This window comes from Cryptotermes secundus, unplaced genomic scaffold (assembly GCF_002891405.2).
Source record: "Cryptotermes secundus unplaced genomic scaffold, Csec_1.0 scaffold87, whole genome shotgun sequence".
NCBI lineage: Eukaryota > Metazoa > Arthropoda > Insecta > Blattodea > Kalotermitidae > Cryptotermes > Cryptotermes secundus.
This window is the reverse complement of record NW_019739942.1, coordinates 1513910-1529618: the sequence shown is the minus strand read 5'-3', so window position 1 is coordinate 1529618 and position 15709 is coordinate 1513910. Positions and strand designations below refer to the sequence as shown.

General features: G+C 38.8%; 1 protein-coding gene across 5 annotated transcripts in view; it reads right to left on the bottom strand.

Annotated features, from left to right (window-relative positions):
- Positions 1 to 1285: 1285 nt before the first annotated feature.
- The window catches only part of LOC111872023 (DNA ligase 4), a 59286-nt gene continuing 44862 nt past the window's right edge, over positions 1286 to 15709 (bottom strand). For 3 of the 5 annotated variants that reach the window (XR_004513852.1, XR_004513854.1, XR_004513855.1), the window contains 3 exons: positions 15176 to 15313; positions 2514 to 2629; positions 2051 to 2263 (listed from right to left, as the gene is read on the bottom strand). Coding sequence is in view for 1 of the 5 variants with exons in the window: in XM_023865503.2 (XP_023721271.1) it covers positions 15178 to 15313 (136 nt within the window). In the remaining 4 variants the exon portion in view is untranslated. Of the gene's footprint in view, positions 1731 to 2050; positions 2264 to 2513; positions 2630 to 6771; positions 7224 to 15175; positions 15314 to 15709 lie in introns of those variants that run through there. The other 2 variants (XR_004513853.1, XM_023865503.2) reach the window with 2 other exon arrangements.

The window sequence follows — 15709 nt, the reverse complement described above, 5'->3', positions numbered from 1 at the left end:
TCAAAACAGGAAAGAAACCTACCTTCATGTTGTACACCCGATATTTTGGTAACAGTGACAGGGCAGCCAACCGCTTTACATGACTCAAACAGAAATATTCCATTATCAGTTCCATTACAGGACGGTAATTTTTCACCCTATTTTTTATCCTTTTTCGTGTATAATTCATATTCTACTTCCTATTCAGGCAGGGAAATTCGGGCGAAACATATGACAAGCAGTCACTCAATTCGTCGCGTATCCATCCACGACAAAGAAGGGCACGACTTCACTGATAATAAGGATTTTCGTCATAACGTTATACCATTGAAGGGCAGCATAATGCCATAATATGTAATATTCAGCAGTCATTTGTATCACCGTGGGGGATGCGGAAACTCGTGTAGTGGGAGCGGCGTTCTCGACACAATCTAAGCTATCGCGTAGCAACATAACCTCGGAATATATGGGCAAATATTGATATTACGGGTGGAAAAACAGTCAACGCGCTCAATTTTATACATAACGTCATATTTCAACTTATATTCCATGTTACTACAGTCCCATATTACGTTCGATTAAATATCAGCTTTGTAAATGACGTCACTCTTAGGTGTGCGCAATGAACTACTGCGCATCCACCTGTATTTCAGGGGGCTGACCCTTGGTTCGCTGATGTTAGGTTAGGTTAGGTCAGGTTTGCGCAGTAGACTACTGCGCATCCATCTGTACCTTTGATGGGGCGAAGCTCGGTAGTTTATGCTAATGTTAGTTTGTTAGCATACATTATGATAGGTGTGCGCAAATGACTAATTCGCATCGTTATGCTCAGTTGAACACGGGTTGTTCGTCGGCAACCTCTTACGATTGAATGTCTCTCATAGCGTATGAAACCATTATATATTTATACGGGACATTTTATTTCCTAATTTCCTCACGCGATAAACTCTTGCATATATTTTTCAGTTAAACTCTCTACGTAATCTATGTAACCTGGAATATACTGCGATATTTATAGTGGATGTAAATGCATTTTTTCCAAAATATTGATATTTCGGAACGATTTCAAGTGCATTGTATCACAATTATTTTGATTTACTCTTACAATTTCCAACATTTCCCAAGATATCCTATTTTCCAATGTCCCATTATTCACTTTATTATGTTTTTCGCCATATGTCAAGGACATACATAAACTTTTTATGAAAAGTATCCACCCCACAATACCAGTGGTCAGATATTGGATAGGGAAATCACTGATTATGACCTGAACCTAAGAAAATATCATTCAATCTTTATTCCACCCATTGCTCCACAATCACCATAACTTATCACCTGGGGATGGTACAATAGGCCAGAAGTGGCTGCAGTACGAGGGACACAGTCCCACCCCAGTAACAATAAAAAAAAAGAACTCTGACTTCATCTTCCAAGTAAATTCTTTTTTCCAGATATTTACATTACAAAATAAAATTTTAAAATCATGGCAGATGTCAAACCTATAAATTCATGCAGAGGTCTATTTTTGGGATTAGTGACCTTATCTCTTCATGAGAATACATGTACTCATTAACAAAATTCATTGTGAATAGCCAAGAATATTTTCAGATAAATTATGCTGTACATAGTTTTAACTTAACAAACACGTACCATCTTCGCAGGTAAGTTGCCAGCCCCTAATTTTTTCAGAGATGTGCATATTATGCTGGCAGCAAAAATCTTCAATAATTTCACATCTAATCTGAGAAGCCCTATAAATAAAAATATATTTAAATTAGCGCTAAAAATATGCCTAAATACACTACCATTCTAATGAAGGGGCATGCGGTAGCATAGTGTGTTGAGGGGCTGTGCTACAAGCCGGAAGGTCGCGGGTTGAATTCCCGATGATATTTTTTTATTTTTTTCAATTGACCTAATCCTTCCTATGGCCCTGGGGTACACTCAGCCTCTCACAGAAATGAATACCAGGAATTAATTAAATAATTTTCCTGGGGAGTAAAGCACAGCCGGCGCGTAAGGCTGACAACCTTACCGCCATCTTTGAGCCAATGGTCTAGATAATGAGGGACCCTAAACGTCTCACAATCCTATGGGCCTTCATGGCCTGGTACAGGATAGCTTTACTTTTTTTTACTTTACCATTCCAATGAAATACATATTTCTGCATGCAAAGGATCCTGATCGCCCATGTCACGTAGATGATGAAGTAAACCACCGTTTTATTTGGTCAATGGAGAAGATGGATGGTTTCCATTTGGCACGGATTGTAGTCGTGGTGTACCTGAAAACAGAGTGGAAAATTAGTGGAAAATGTTTAGTAAGTGTTCCCATCATAATTAAAACATGTCAAGACATATTTCATAATTATCATTCCTGCATGTGTAACCACTGTTTTTACATAATGGTTGCGTCAAAATGTTATGGTACATATTAGTTTTTGATGCATTCATGTACAAAGGTCACATCACACATTCAAGAGATTTAACTTATGCAGACAATGCTTCAATTATAGAAGTGAAGTCACTACTTACTGAATATACATCTAAATTGTGAAGCACTGCCTTGGACACTGGTGTTATTGGTTCCTTGTTTGATGATGGATCAACTAAGGAGCAGTTGCAGCATCCCTTATATGAAACATTGTGTACTACAATGAAAAGAATGAAAACTGATGGTTAATGAATAACTGGTACAACAGAAATCAACATTTAATATGGAACAGTATCATAAAATAAAACAGCTTCCACCATACAAGTACAATGAGATTATTATTAAGGAATTTCTTTACAAATAAGCTCCTTTAATTGTTTTCTGCAATGATTATTAGTGCATCTCTGATTACTGAATATGTTCTTTAATCTAAAACTGACAAATAATTAGAGTCAATCAATAATGCAGTCAGGATCTTAAAAGCAAACATACAAAAAATGTGAGACATTCTTTTGTAGTTCCCAAGTAAAGAAACAAACAAACTCCATGGGGCTGAGTCCTTAGGAAGCCATTAGTTGCATAGCTACTTAAGAATTTCAAATATTTTGATGGAACCCAATGGTTCTCTACTATGTTCACACCCTCCACCAGTCCCTGTCCTCAGCCAGATGAATCCAGTCCATATCACCCCTTCCCCTCTCTCTAAAATCCATTTTAATATTAACCTCCTACCTAAGCCTAGGTCTTTTCCCACCAGTGACCCAGGTTCAATCCCGGGTCTGGTAAAGTTTGATTTGTGGTGGACAAAGTGGCGCTGGAGCTGCTTCTCTCCGAGTACTTCAGCTTCCCCTGCCAATCTTCATTCCACCAAATTCTGCATCATCATAATCACCAGGGGCAGGTACAATAGGCCAATCGGTGGCGGCCGTGCCAAGTGGACCCAGCTGGACTCCACCCCCCACTAAGTGAATCTAAAAAAAAAGCCTAGGTCTTCTTAGAAGTCTCTTTCCTTCTGGCTTTCTGACCAAAATTCTGTATACATTTTTATTCCTGAAATGCCTACTGGGTTCATGACTTATACTGTTTCGTTTATTTGGCTACGATCCTGTAACCATTGCAATCTGGTTTGTTTCCTTTGATCTAATAGTTCTGAACATCCTTAGTCACACCATGGCTTATACTTCAATTTGTAATATCCTAGATTCTCTTTGGCTGAAATTTTGATATTCTTTCTACCAGTTTCCCAAGCTCTATTAATATCCACGTAATCATCCAAGTTTTCCAAAACTGTGACCCTATTTGAGATTTTAAGTTCACACTGTTCTTTACCCTATATCTTGTTTAGTTTCTTTAGGTAGAACCAATCCATGTAAAACTTTTGCATTGTTTATTTACATACTGCCTGTTTCTCCCTTCCTATTTTGACCACCAGACAGTGATCAGTATCAAAGTCTGCTACCCTGACAGGTCGGATATCAAATAACCTCGAATTACGTCTCCCATCTGTCAAAATATGGTCCATCTATGTGTCTTTCCATCTGAAGATGTGCAAGTAAATTTATGAATGTTACAATGTGGGAACATTTTACTTCTGACAATCAGACATTTGAATGTAGTAAAGTTCACTACTCTAAGTCCATTATCATTAATAATTTCATGTAAATGCTTATTCCTGATTTTTGGTTTTATGTAAAATACTGTCACATGTCAGTGATTAGACATGGCCTTGGACTGGTAATTGGATTTATTGAATTGTTACAATTCACAACTACAAATTACTATAACTCTCCTTAAATTACACTCTACAGATCACTACAACTGGTACACACATAAAGTCTTCTGTTAGTTCCCTAGTCATTAACAGGTAGTGGCTGCTAACACAACAGAAGATTGCTAACTACTGAGTCTGACATCTGACTGACTGTTGACTAATTGGCCTGACTGATAAATTGCTGATGGCCCTGACCAGCACAGTTATTCTTGGTTCCGAGTCCCACAGGATTCATGACAATACGAAGGGGGACCCAAAAATAACCGGAAACGACCTGTTGCGCGCGCATGCTTTGTAGTTACGAGTTGTGCTGCTAGCTGGTGTTAGCTGGGGGTCTCCGCGACTGTTAGTGAGCTGGCGTCAGTCTGAGTTAAGTGGTTTGTCTGTGGTGCTCTGTTGTGTGCATTCCTGTTTCAACCCTTTGGCGATTAGTGAGATGGCCGACCAGAAGGAACAAAGAGTGTGCGTGAAATTTTGCTTTCTGTTAGGGAAAACTGCACTTCACTCTTCAAGTCGCGGCAAACATTCACGCGGTTTTCTCTTTGGTCATCTCCGAGCAAGCGAGGAACAAATTTTGCAGACACCCGTCTCATGTGCAAACCTTCGGTTAAAATTCGCTGGACCGTGCTCCATGAGATGTTCGTTTCCTCAGAAAGTTGGTCAATGGTCTTTCGACGATCTTCATCAATTTCACGCACACTCTTTGTTCCTTCTGGTCGGCCATCTCACTAATCGCCAAAGGGTTGAAACAGGAACGCACACGACAGAGCACCACAGACAAACCACTTAACTTAGACTGACGCCAGCTCACTAACAGTCACGGGAGACCCCCAGCTAACACCACCTAGCAGCACAACTCGTAACTACAAAGCATGCGCGCGCAACAGGTCGTTTCCAGTTATTTTTGGGTCCCCCCTCGTATTTTACTGTCTGACGGTTCTGGAACCTTCAAAATCCCTCATCCCTGGGTTGTCCAGTTGGTCCTTGTTATATAACCTCAGCATGGACCGCAAAGTAAACACTGCATCCTCTATTGTTGTGTATCTGTTGCTGCAGAAATGTGTGTACCGCCCCACTGCCTAGACATCTATTTGTTCCACTACCCTGGCTTTCAGCCATTATGTCGCAATATCTTCTCTACCTTATAATGCATTGAAATCCTCTAACTAAATTTTTATATGGAACTTTGGGAATTTGTCAACTACATGTTCTAGGTCATCACAGAAGCTGTCCTTCATATCATCAGTTTTATCCTCTGTTGGGGCATGAACATTCACAACATACCACACCAGCGACCTCTTGTTATGGCATAGGGCATTCTATTTTTAATGAACTCTACCCTCTTAATTGCTGATATGATTGTCTTGCATACAAAATTTCCAGATTTCTATTCCCACATTCATAGAACGTATAATCGCCTGATGGTTCAATGTCACCCCTGTCCCATCTGACCCCTTCTACTCCCACTAAATCTAACATATTTTGCTATTTCTTTCGTAATGGTTGCGGGTGAACATGATCTATTTAGGTTCCTTACATCCTGTGTGTCAAATCTCACATCCATTTTCCTTAGCTTAGATCATTTATCAAACAATCTCTCCAAGTCTGAGTACCTACACAACATTCCATAACAAAATTATTTTTGTATGGTAACATTCCATAACAAAATTATTTTTGTATGGTGCAGACTTGTTAACCCTCCATCTAAAGAACTATCAATCGTTGGGAGTTCATGGCTGCTTATTCAATATATCTGCAGTTACCCTCTGTATCTGGGGCCATCTCCTCCATCCACAATCCAATGATGTGCCGTGTCATGGTGACAAGGGGCCCACTTAAGATAAAGTTCTCAAGCTAAATGTTTTTAATTTTTATATATATTTCTCGGACTTCAACTCGTTTTATCAGATGTTAGCTTAAGTCCCACATAAACAACTTCAAAATTTATTAAAATTAACATTTGTGTTGGTTTATATACAAGCCAGCAATTTAATTTCTTTTCCAAATTTTTAAGCAATGAATATATTTTCTATGTTAATTACCGAGTCTGATCAAATATGGCAGAATACTATATTGATCACTTGCCAATGACTGTAACATATTGGTGAGTAATGTCAGTGCCCACACTGTGGAAGAAAAAGAGACTTCTTCTGGTTATTCATATGAAGAGAATATGTGTGTACATTTCTACTTCATCCACACAGATCAACTTAATTTCTTTCTTATGAGTTGGAGAGTGGATATAAAAGGAATAAAGTGAATTCTGTTACAGGAGTTTGGTTCCGATGACACACCTCTGCATGAATCGGAATACACTCTACCTCTACTCAGTCGGATGAAACGCAGTCTCATCAACAATTCAACCAAAGTGCAAACTAGACTGGATCAGACCATGCTGAATAACATTATCTCCAGGCTTAACTTCAGAGATTTGATATGCACTTTGTCACAAATCTGACATCACAGATCCTTCTGATAGGCTTAGAATTAAAATTATCATGTTATGTTCATGAGGAAACATTTGAGGATCAAATAAATACATGTTAACACATTCTGAATTATAAGCTTAATATTTTCATGTTCTATGTACAATCCTATTAGTGCATATGGATATTAAAGAACATGTAACACAATCAATGAAAGTTACAAGTGAGCAATATACATTTTTTTTCAAATCAATTTATGTACAGTTTACAAATCACCAATTGAAATCACATGTATATAATCTAAATGATTGTTTTGAGGTATTTTATTATATCGAAGAAATTATTAAGTATGATATTTTGAGAATCAATACAGCATTTCATTTGCATTTCAGTTCTTCATCAATACTCTAAAACATTAACATTCTCCATGTTTGCATTCTCTTTGTATGAGTATCCCACCTGAATATACACTGGCATCACTCATCACTATATTACTGTCAATGAAAGGTGGTCAGTGCTGCATATTACTGATCATGATACTTTTGTTGCATTTAAAACGAATCTATGCAAATGAATTCAGTGGCTCAAATGTAGATTACTGATGGCAGGTCATGCTGCAAAAAAGCAAATATTGTCAAAATGTTAATTCAGTGAAAAACACCAACCACTTTTTTGTCTTTTTGAAGAACATCTTTTCTTTATCCAGACAAATGTCATTGCCCCAAAACTCATGTTGAAGTTGCCATTTCAGTACATGTGTAAAGTAAACAAATTCAGGGTACTCATATGCAGTAGTGCGATTTCACTGTGTTTCATTATATAAGGGCTATCTGAAAAGTAACCTCCAGCCACCTGTTAACAAAATAAGCAATGAGAAAAACAAGTTTATTATATATAAACAATACGTACATACTTAAACTACTTCTCAACATAGCCATCGATGGAACTGAGGCACATATATCAGAGAATAAGTTTCTGTATGCTTGTGTCAAAGAAGCCTGCCACCATATTCTGACACCTTCCATCAACTCCTCATTATTGCTGAACCACTATGATCCTGCCCAGTTTTTCAGGTACGTAAACAGATGGTAATTGCTTGGAGTGAGATCAGGGCTCTTAGGAGGGTGGTCAAACAACTCCCAGTTGAAATATTCCAGCAATGGTTGAGTGTGGGTAGATGTATGCAGATTTGCATTATCATGGAGCAGCACTACATTCGATGTTGACATTCCACAACTTTTACTCTGAATGGTCCTACGCAGTTTATGTAGTGTTTTGAAATACACTTCTGACGTTACTGTGGTCCCTTGTTGCATGAATTCCACCATCAGCGCTACTTTCCTGTCCCAGGGAACAGTTTCCATCATCTTTCTGGCAGATGTCTGTTTAAACTTTTCCAACTAGTTTGGTGAATGTGTGTATCCACTGCTTTGACTGTTCTTTGGTTTCAACATTCACAAATGAAACCAGTTACTCATACCAGGTGATTGAGAAATTCATTGCCATCTTTATACTATTGCTCTAAAAATGTCAAAGCCAAAGCCATTCTGAGTTCTGTGCACATCTGTGAGCATTTTCAGAACCCATCTTGCACAAAACTTCTGACAGCCTAGCCTAACTGTGATAATCTCATGACTGACTGAATGAATGAATGAATGAATGTACAAGAGGTCGGCCCTCTTGGCCCTCGCACCGCGACAACAGTGATGTATTGTGCTTCCCCTTTTGATTATCCCCTCAGCAATCCTGCGCTTCGAATAAAACGCTGGATTCTGTATGTGGGGATGTTGAAATAGTCACTTGGTTCCATAAAATATTGACCCAAGTGACATAATCTTAAATACGCTAAGGCCTCACATTCACACAGGATATGTGTGGCTGTTTCATTTTCTTCTTGACACCTCTCAAAAGTTGGACTATTACTTAGTCCCAGTTTGAAGAGGTGTCCTTTAAGCTGACAGTGTTCTGTAAGCAGTCCTACCACCCATCGTAGCTGGTTCCTGTTTAACTTCAACAGTCCTTTCGCTCTTTTAGTAGAGGGTCCTTGTATGAGTCCCTTTGCTTGCCTGAGTCCAGTCAAGGATCCCCAGTATTTCTTGTGATTCATATTTGTCCAGTCCCTGATTGCCTTTCTGGCAACTCCTATAGAGATGCCACAGGCTGGTTCAGGTCCTATGAACGGATGTTCAGCTCCAATCTTGGCCAATTGATCTGCTGTTTCGTTTCCAGGAATACCCTCATGCCCCGGCACCCACATCAGTTGTACCCTGTTATGTTTGGCCAGTTCCATGAGGGTTTGGTGGCAATCCCAGGCCAATTTGAGTTGATCTGGTGTTTGTCAAGCGCTTTAAGTGCAGCTTGGCTGTCAGATAGAATGCAGATGTTCCTATTTCTGTAGTTCTTATCTAGATTATCCATAATACATACCTTCATGGCATATACTTCTGCCTGGAATGCTGTCGTGTACTGCCCAAGGCTTAAACTAAGTTTCTGCCTCGTACCATAGCAGTACACAGCAGCTCCAGTGCCCTTATTTATCTTGGAACCATCTGTATACAGATCAGTCCCCCTTTTCTATTGGGCAGAAACCTGGTTTCCCATTCACTCCTGTCAGGAAATCTGACTGTGAAGGGTTTTTCGAATACATGTCTCAGTATAATTTTGTCAGACCCCATTTGTAATATGGGTTCTTTTTTCATGTCCTGAGTGATGTATGCATGTCCTAAACTATCGGATTTAGGTTTCCATTGATCACTGCACTGGAAACGGTAGATTCCTGCCCTGGCCTCTGCCTCTAACTGTATGTGCAGTGGGGGGAGTCCAAGGAGTATCTCCAGTGCAGCTGTTGGAGATGTTTGAATTGCTCCTGTGATACTCAAGCAAGCCAACCTTTGCAATTTGCTAAGTTATGCCTTATTTTTCTTGAGTTTAACTCTGGGCCACTATACTGTGGCACCGTATGTAATTATGGGTCTTACAACCGCAGTGTATATCCAATGCACAACGCGTGGCTGCAGTCCCCAAGTTTTACCAAACATGCTTCTACATGTCCAAAAAGCCTTATAGGCTTTATTGATGACCTTGTCCAGCTGCTTTTTCCATGTCAGTCCCTTGTCTAATACTAGACCAAGGTACTTGACATTGCTGGAGAGCTGGATCGTCTTATTGAAGAGGGTCGGTTCCTTAAGGCCCTTTATATTTCTCTTCCTGGTAAACGGTATAATTACCATCTTATTTGGATTGATGGAAAGGGTGATAATCTCATAGAGAACAGTACGTGAAATCTGAGGACATTCAAAAGAAAGTTCTGAAACTGTGCAAAGCCATCTTTCACAAACTCTTTGGTCTGCACTCATCACTCACTACAGAACGCTGACCACTTCGCGCTTCCATATGAACATTTGTTCACTAGTCTTGAACATTCTACACCTTTGTCTTATAGTTCCTTCACTCATTACAATTTGGCTGTAAATTGTGCATAATGCAAGATGGATTTTCTCAGCACTCACATGTTTAGCATGAAGAAAGCATATAAAAACATAAAGTTTGCAGCTGGTGGGATTATCAATCACAAGATACATCATAACTCCCTTTGTAGAGACAAGAACAAACACTAGGTGACCAGTTATGTCATCATTTACAAGGCTATAAGGCAGGTGACACTACCTTCCATGCTTGAGCTCTCCCCCTCTCCTACATTAGCTGCCTAAAATAAATGGAGGTTACTTTCTGAATAGCCCTTGTATTAGGGAAGAACATATAGAAGACATGAAAATTTGTGAACCATGGGATTTGGTTTTACTTTCATGGTATGACGATGTATACTGGGTATGGTTATTTGTGCATTTACAAGCATTATTACCTTTCCCTAACCCTTCATTCTATTTGTACCCTTCAAATTGGAAAATAGAAGCTGTATTATGCTCAAGCAAATATCATACTTATGGAGACCACTGAAATATTCAAGACCACATTCATAAAAATGAACAAATTATTTATAATTACTCACTCACGCTAGTCTTATTAAGGCATAACTATGCTTCTACCGATGCTTACCAAATCCTGACTCCAGATTTTAAAGAGCCTAGTTTATGTCCATGATGTGTATTTTTTCCAACCGTCTTACAGTGCACACAATTTCACCTGTCTCTTCACCTCCACACTACATGTTTCAGCACTAATGTGCCATCCTCAGGTGTGTCTATATCCACGTCAAACTACTGCACTGCATGCCATCACGTCTCCATCATAAAATGACTAAAATGCGTATTCATCATGTATAACAACAAAGTCTAAATACTAAAGCTTTGCAGGATTCATCATCCATACGTCGTATCTTAAATACGCGAGTCACGTCAATCCTCCTCTATGGGAGCACTCTTCCTACATTCTTGTGTGTATTGTGTTCTGTCCTTCTCTTGTGACTGCGTGCGTTGTATTGCAATTGGCACATTAGTGCTCAAACATGTACTGTGGAAGTGAAGAGACAGGTGAAATTGTGCGCACTGTAAGACAGTTGGCAAAAATACACATCATGGACATCAATCAGTGCAACAGGACACTAAAATATAACAGAGTCTAGTTTATTAGAAATTGTGACAATGCAAAATGTGAAATATAATAATTTACATACTTTCATTTTTGTATCTTGCAGACAACTTCTACCAAGAGTTGAGCTCCCATAGCAATCAATATTCTATAGATCTGAGTAATCCGATACATATAGAACTAGAAACTGGTGTGCAAGATTTGGTCAATGTGGTGCTCAAGAACAAGGGGAATGATGAGATTTGGAGGTCCCGAAGAACTCTTGAGTGATAATTCACCTTCAACCACTACTAACTTTACTGTTTAACACTTTGCGGACTGGCGATTTAAATATTTAACCTTTATCGGACGGGCCATTTAATTTCCGGTTGGGGCAGCTGAACGGACTTTATTTAAATGCCCGCCCTTCTAGAGCAATGAAATTGTAAGCATGTTTCTAAAAATGGTGTGATTTCTACATTTTTTATGATAAACGAACGAAATGAACGCTCCTTTAATGTAGAAAGAATATAGAATCAGATATTCTAATTTACAGATTTTAATATCTGTAAAAAATTTTTACACTGATTCCCAAAATAAAATTTCCCGAAATTCATACATTTTCTGCACTATGCATTCTAGCAGTGTAATACATTTTCTGCACCATGCGTTTTAGCAGTGTAAGTCCTTGTGGCGACTTCACATTCAATGGTGTCTCTTGTTGAAGCTTATTTATCGTATGGGGCATGTCGGTATGCACGATTGTATGCGTCTGAAATCGCTCGCTGCATAATGTGTTAGATAGACACAGGAGTTAATTCTCGGAATATGGTGTTGCCAGATCGGTCATTCGTTCATTCATTGCAGTCAAACCATTGTGTTTGTAACGATTTTGAAACATCGCAATATAAGGTTAGCCAGCCATGACATCATGTACTATGTTTGAAGCAGATATTCAGTTCAGCGAAGACGTGAATGAGATTTTTGTATGTGTGGGCTCGAGGTCATGATTTATGGCTTCTTATCGTGGTCTAAGCACAGAGATTCACTGCTAGAGAGCCGTATAGTTCACCATGGCCACACGACGTCGTATGGAAGATGCTGAAATTGAAACAGCTGTTCAATGACACAGATTCGGACTGCTATTCAACCGATTCTGAGAGTGGCGAGGAAAGTTGGAGTTCTGATTCCGCGGATGAAGGGTCATCACCTTCGTCGGCAACTTGGGGACCGCCAGACCAGTGTGGCTGGAGAGGTGTGAATAATTATTCCGGTGTAGCTGCGGGGATAAATATCACTGCAGCTCGACATCACTGGCCTGCTTCCCCTAAATCACAACTGAGGTGTCGTGTGTGCTCTTCGCGTGGGAAGCAGTCTAGCGTTCATACAAAGTGCANAATTTGTCCTTACTTTTAACGTCATATGACGTCGCTAGATTACATTAGATCATGCAGGAAGGAAGGCTGTCTCCTTATAAAGGTGGTGACCAAAAATCATGTAAATAGAACAATTTATATTTTTAATTTAATTTTTAAAAAAACCTTACACGCGTAGAATCCGCGACATCATATGATGACGTTCGGCCAGCTGCCCTAACTTTTAACGACATCATATGATGACGTTCGTCCAATAAAGGTTAAATCACGCTGGGGACCGGCATTTTTATACCTACTACCCTAACTTGTGCACTGTTCAGTTTAAAAATTAATATAAAATCTCCTAATTAATTATGAACTAAAAGTTTTGGAGAACACTTACCAATGCTGCTAGAAGTGCTTGAGGGTGTGATATTTCTGGAAACACTCCCTTTGTGAAGTGGCATTACACACTTGCAAATGTAGACATAGTCCTTTTTTTGTGAACTGCGCAAACATGACATTGCCTAGAAGGATGCTTCCCCTTGGAATGTTCACTCTTCACAGTTTTCACGAGGGTATGTTTCCGCATATCACCCGAGAGTCGCCCAGGGGTGTCCAAATGAGGCCTGTGTGGGGTGGGAGTTGATGGGCTAGGTCGCACTAAATCTGTCTGACTCTGGTTCTTTCACCATCATTTGGTCTGTAGCACAAGCCTTTACCACATTCATCAGAAATGCTTTGTATTTCCATTTTGAATCAGGGTTTAGATTTTTTGCTATCCCTGCAATGTTACTACACGCAATGTTATTACCTGCATTATCGTCGGAGCTACTGTCACATTTACTGTCTGTGGCCACAATTCTTTGTTCTCACCTGTCACTGCTGCTCTCTGAATCACCATTACTATGCGTCTCACAAGCCAGGTCAGCTAACCCTTCGGAGAATTTGTCCTTGATCCATTCTCCCCACTACCTACTGGCTGATACACACAGCTTGAAGAAGGCAAAGCATTTTCCTTTATAGTCGGTTAAATAAACAGCGAGGTCAAGTTACTGACTGCTAACTAAACATTCCAGAGTCTTATTACACATCTGCAGGCGGTGGCATGCAATGTAGGTGGCACCAGAGCGATGTATAGCACGTTGCAACTTATCGTGTTCTAAAAGCCTGTTACCACGCGAACGGTCCGCACATTTAAAAGCGAAAAACCTTTTAAAGGGTGTGCAGTCCGCAAAGTGTTAAGATGCATACACAACATAACTGAACACACACTGAACTTCTAATATGACAGCTTATTGGCAATCACAAAAACAATAAAAATGAGGGCCAAAGAAATAAAGCCCATAGACGAAAATTACTGCTGAAACGTACTGCACTTTGATCTTTTCTTAGCAAACTTTTCAGGTACCATGTCTGTATGGAGGCAATAAACAATGAAAATGCTAAAGAGTATAGGTTGGCAAAAAGGAGAATCTGTTTTGCAAAAAACTTTTGAATAAATTTTGTTATAAAACAAACGCTATAATTCCATTATTCAAGACAAATACACTAAAAAACAGTTCCAAAATAATTGCATCATGATCAACACTTGAACACAAAATATGGGTTGGGATGGCTTGATCAGATCAAGGCAGAATAAACAGGGGGACACATACAGGTACAGAAAAATAAATTATGACTATAAATATAAGTCTAATATAAAGATTAATTTATGGTGCTCTTCAAGAATTATATACTGATCTGTGCAGGGTGAATAAAGAAAGCAGAAGCTGATATACAAATTTTCATTAAAAAAAACAGTATTGGACCAAATTTAACAGACACTGCACAAGGTGCCGAAACTCTGTGGTTTCACGAAGTTACACTTCATATTAGATAAATTATTCTCCAATTGATCCAGAAGCTTTCTACAGAATGTTGAAGAAATGAATAATAAGCAGGCCACTTGATTGTATAAAAGCTGGTTTGGCAGCATCAGCACTTGTGCTTGACAGGAATCATTGGCCTGAACACATTAACTCTCAACTGACATTTGGGGAGAATGAAGTCCGAAAATCGTCAATTAGGTTTCAATCAAATGAAAGAGACACAATTCACAGATTTCATAAACACCTAACTAAGAAGATGGTTCTGGAAAAATCAAAGCATTTGGAGGGTGCTTTGAGTATGATACGAAATTCATGAAATGTATGTGAACAAGAATTTCCACAGAAGAGTCTGACTATTAGCCCAACCACGGCTTCACTGAAGACAATAACAATTTCTTCACTACTATTTCTTTAAATTGTGTGTCCACCCCCATCACGCTTCGATCCTGTGAACTATGTGGACTCATGGCTGCTTCAAAAGCATCATTCAGCCATAGACACACGCAGTGAGAAACAAAGTCAGGATATTGTGTCAGACAAGAATTTAACAAAATTTGGGATTTCCTGTAAAAAGTACATTATGAAACCAAGTGCCCTTTGTTTTTTAATGCTTGTACAATAAATATACATATGATAAATGGAGTGTTAATATACCTTACTGTTTTTAGTCCAACATTATCACAATATGAAACAACAATAGCAACAAATATATTTTTTTAATATGAAAACAGGAGTGCTAGCAAGGAATGAACACTAGCACTTTAAAAAACCTGCTGTAAATAAAAAGTATTTAAGACAGTGTGACAAACATACCATTACAATGAGTAATCATGCTCATTTTGCCTGCTCTTCATTTTAATTGTCTCATGGACCCAATTCTCAGTCACAATGTAGAACCTGCACCCTCTCTCTTCATTCAGACCTTTGATCTCATCAAGCCTTTCCTGTGACCTGAAATGTGTTACAATGTCATTTTAACCTTATGTGGGCAGTTACAAAAGTACAAATTTGCATGCCTAAGGTGAAGGTCAAAACTCATCCTATCCATAGAAAAAATGCAATCCATCATATCACAAAGCCTAGGCTTACCATTCTGCCATTATGTAACTTTGAATTGAATTTATTTACATTCTATAAATCCTAAGTAGGTTAGTACCTTTGGATACAGAACAAGTCAAAAGGTTACATACATAAGTACAGGCAATTTTAGCTTAAAAATTAATATAACTTAATTTTACATCATTCTCTATTTACATTGAAGTATTCATCTAAAGAGTAGAAGGAATGAGCATGTAGATAATTCTTTAACTCTGATTTAAACTTTTTAGTATCATTGCCCAAGTTTTT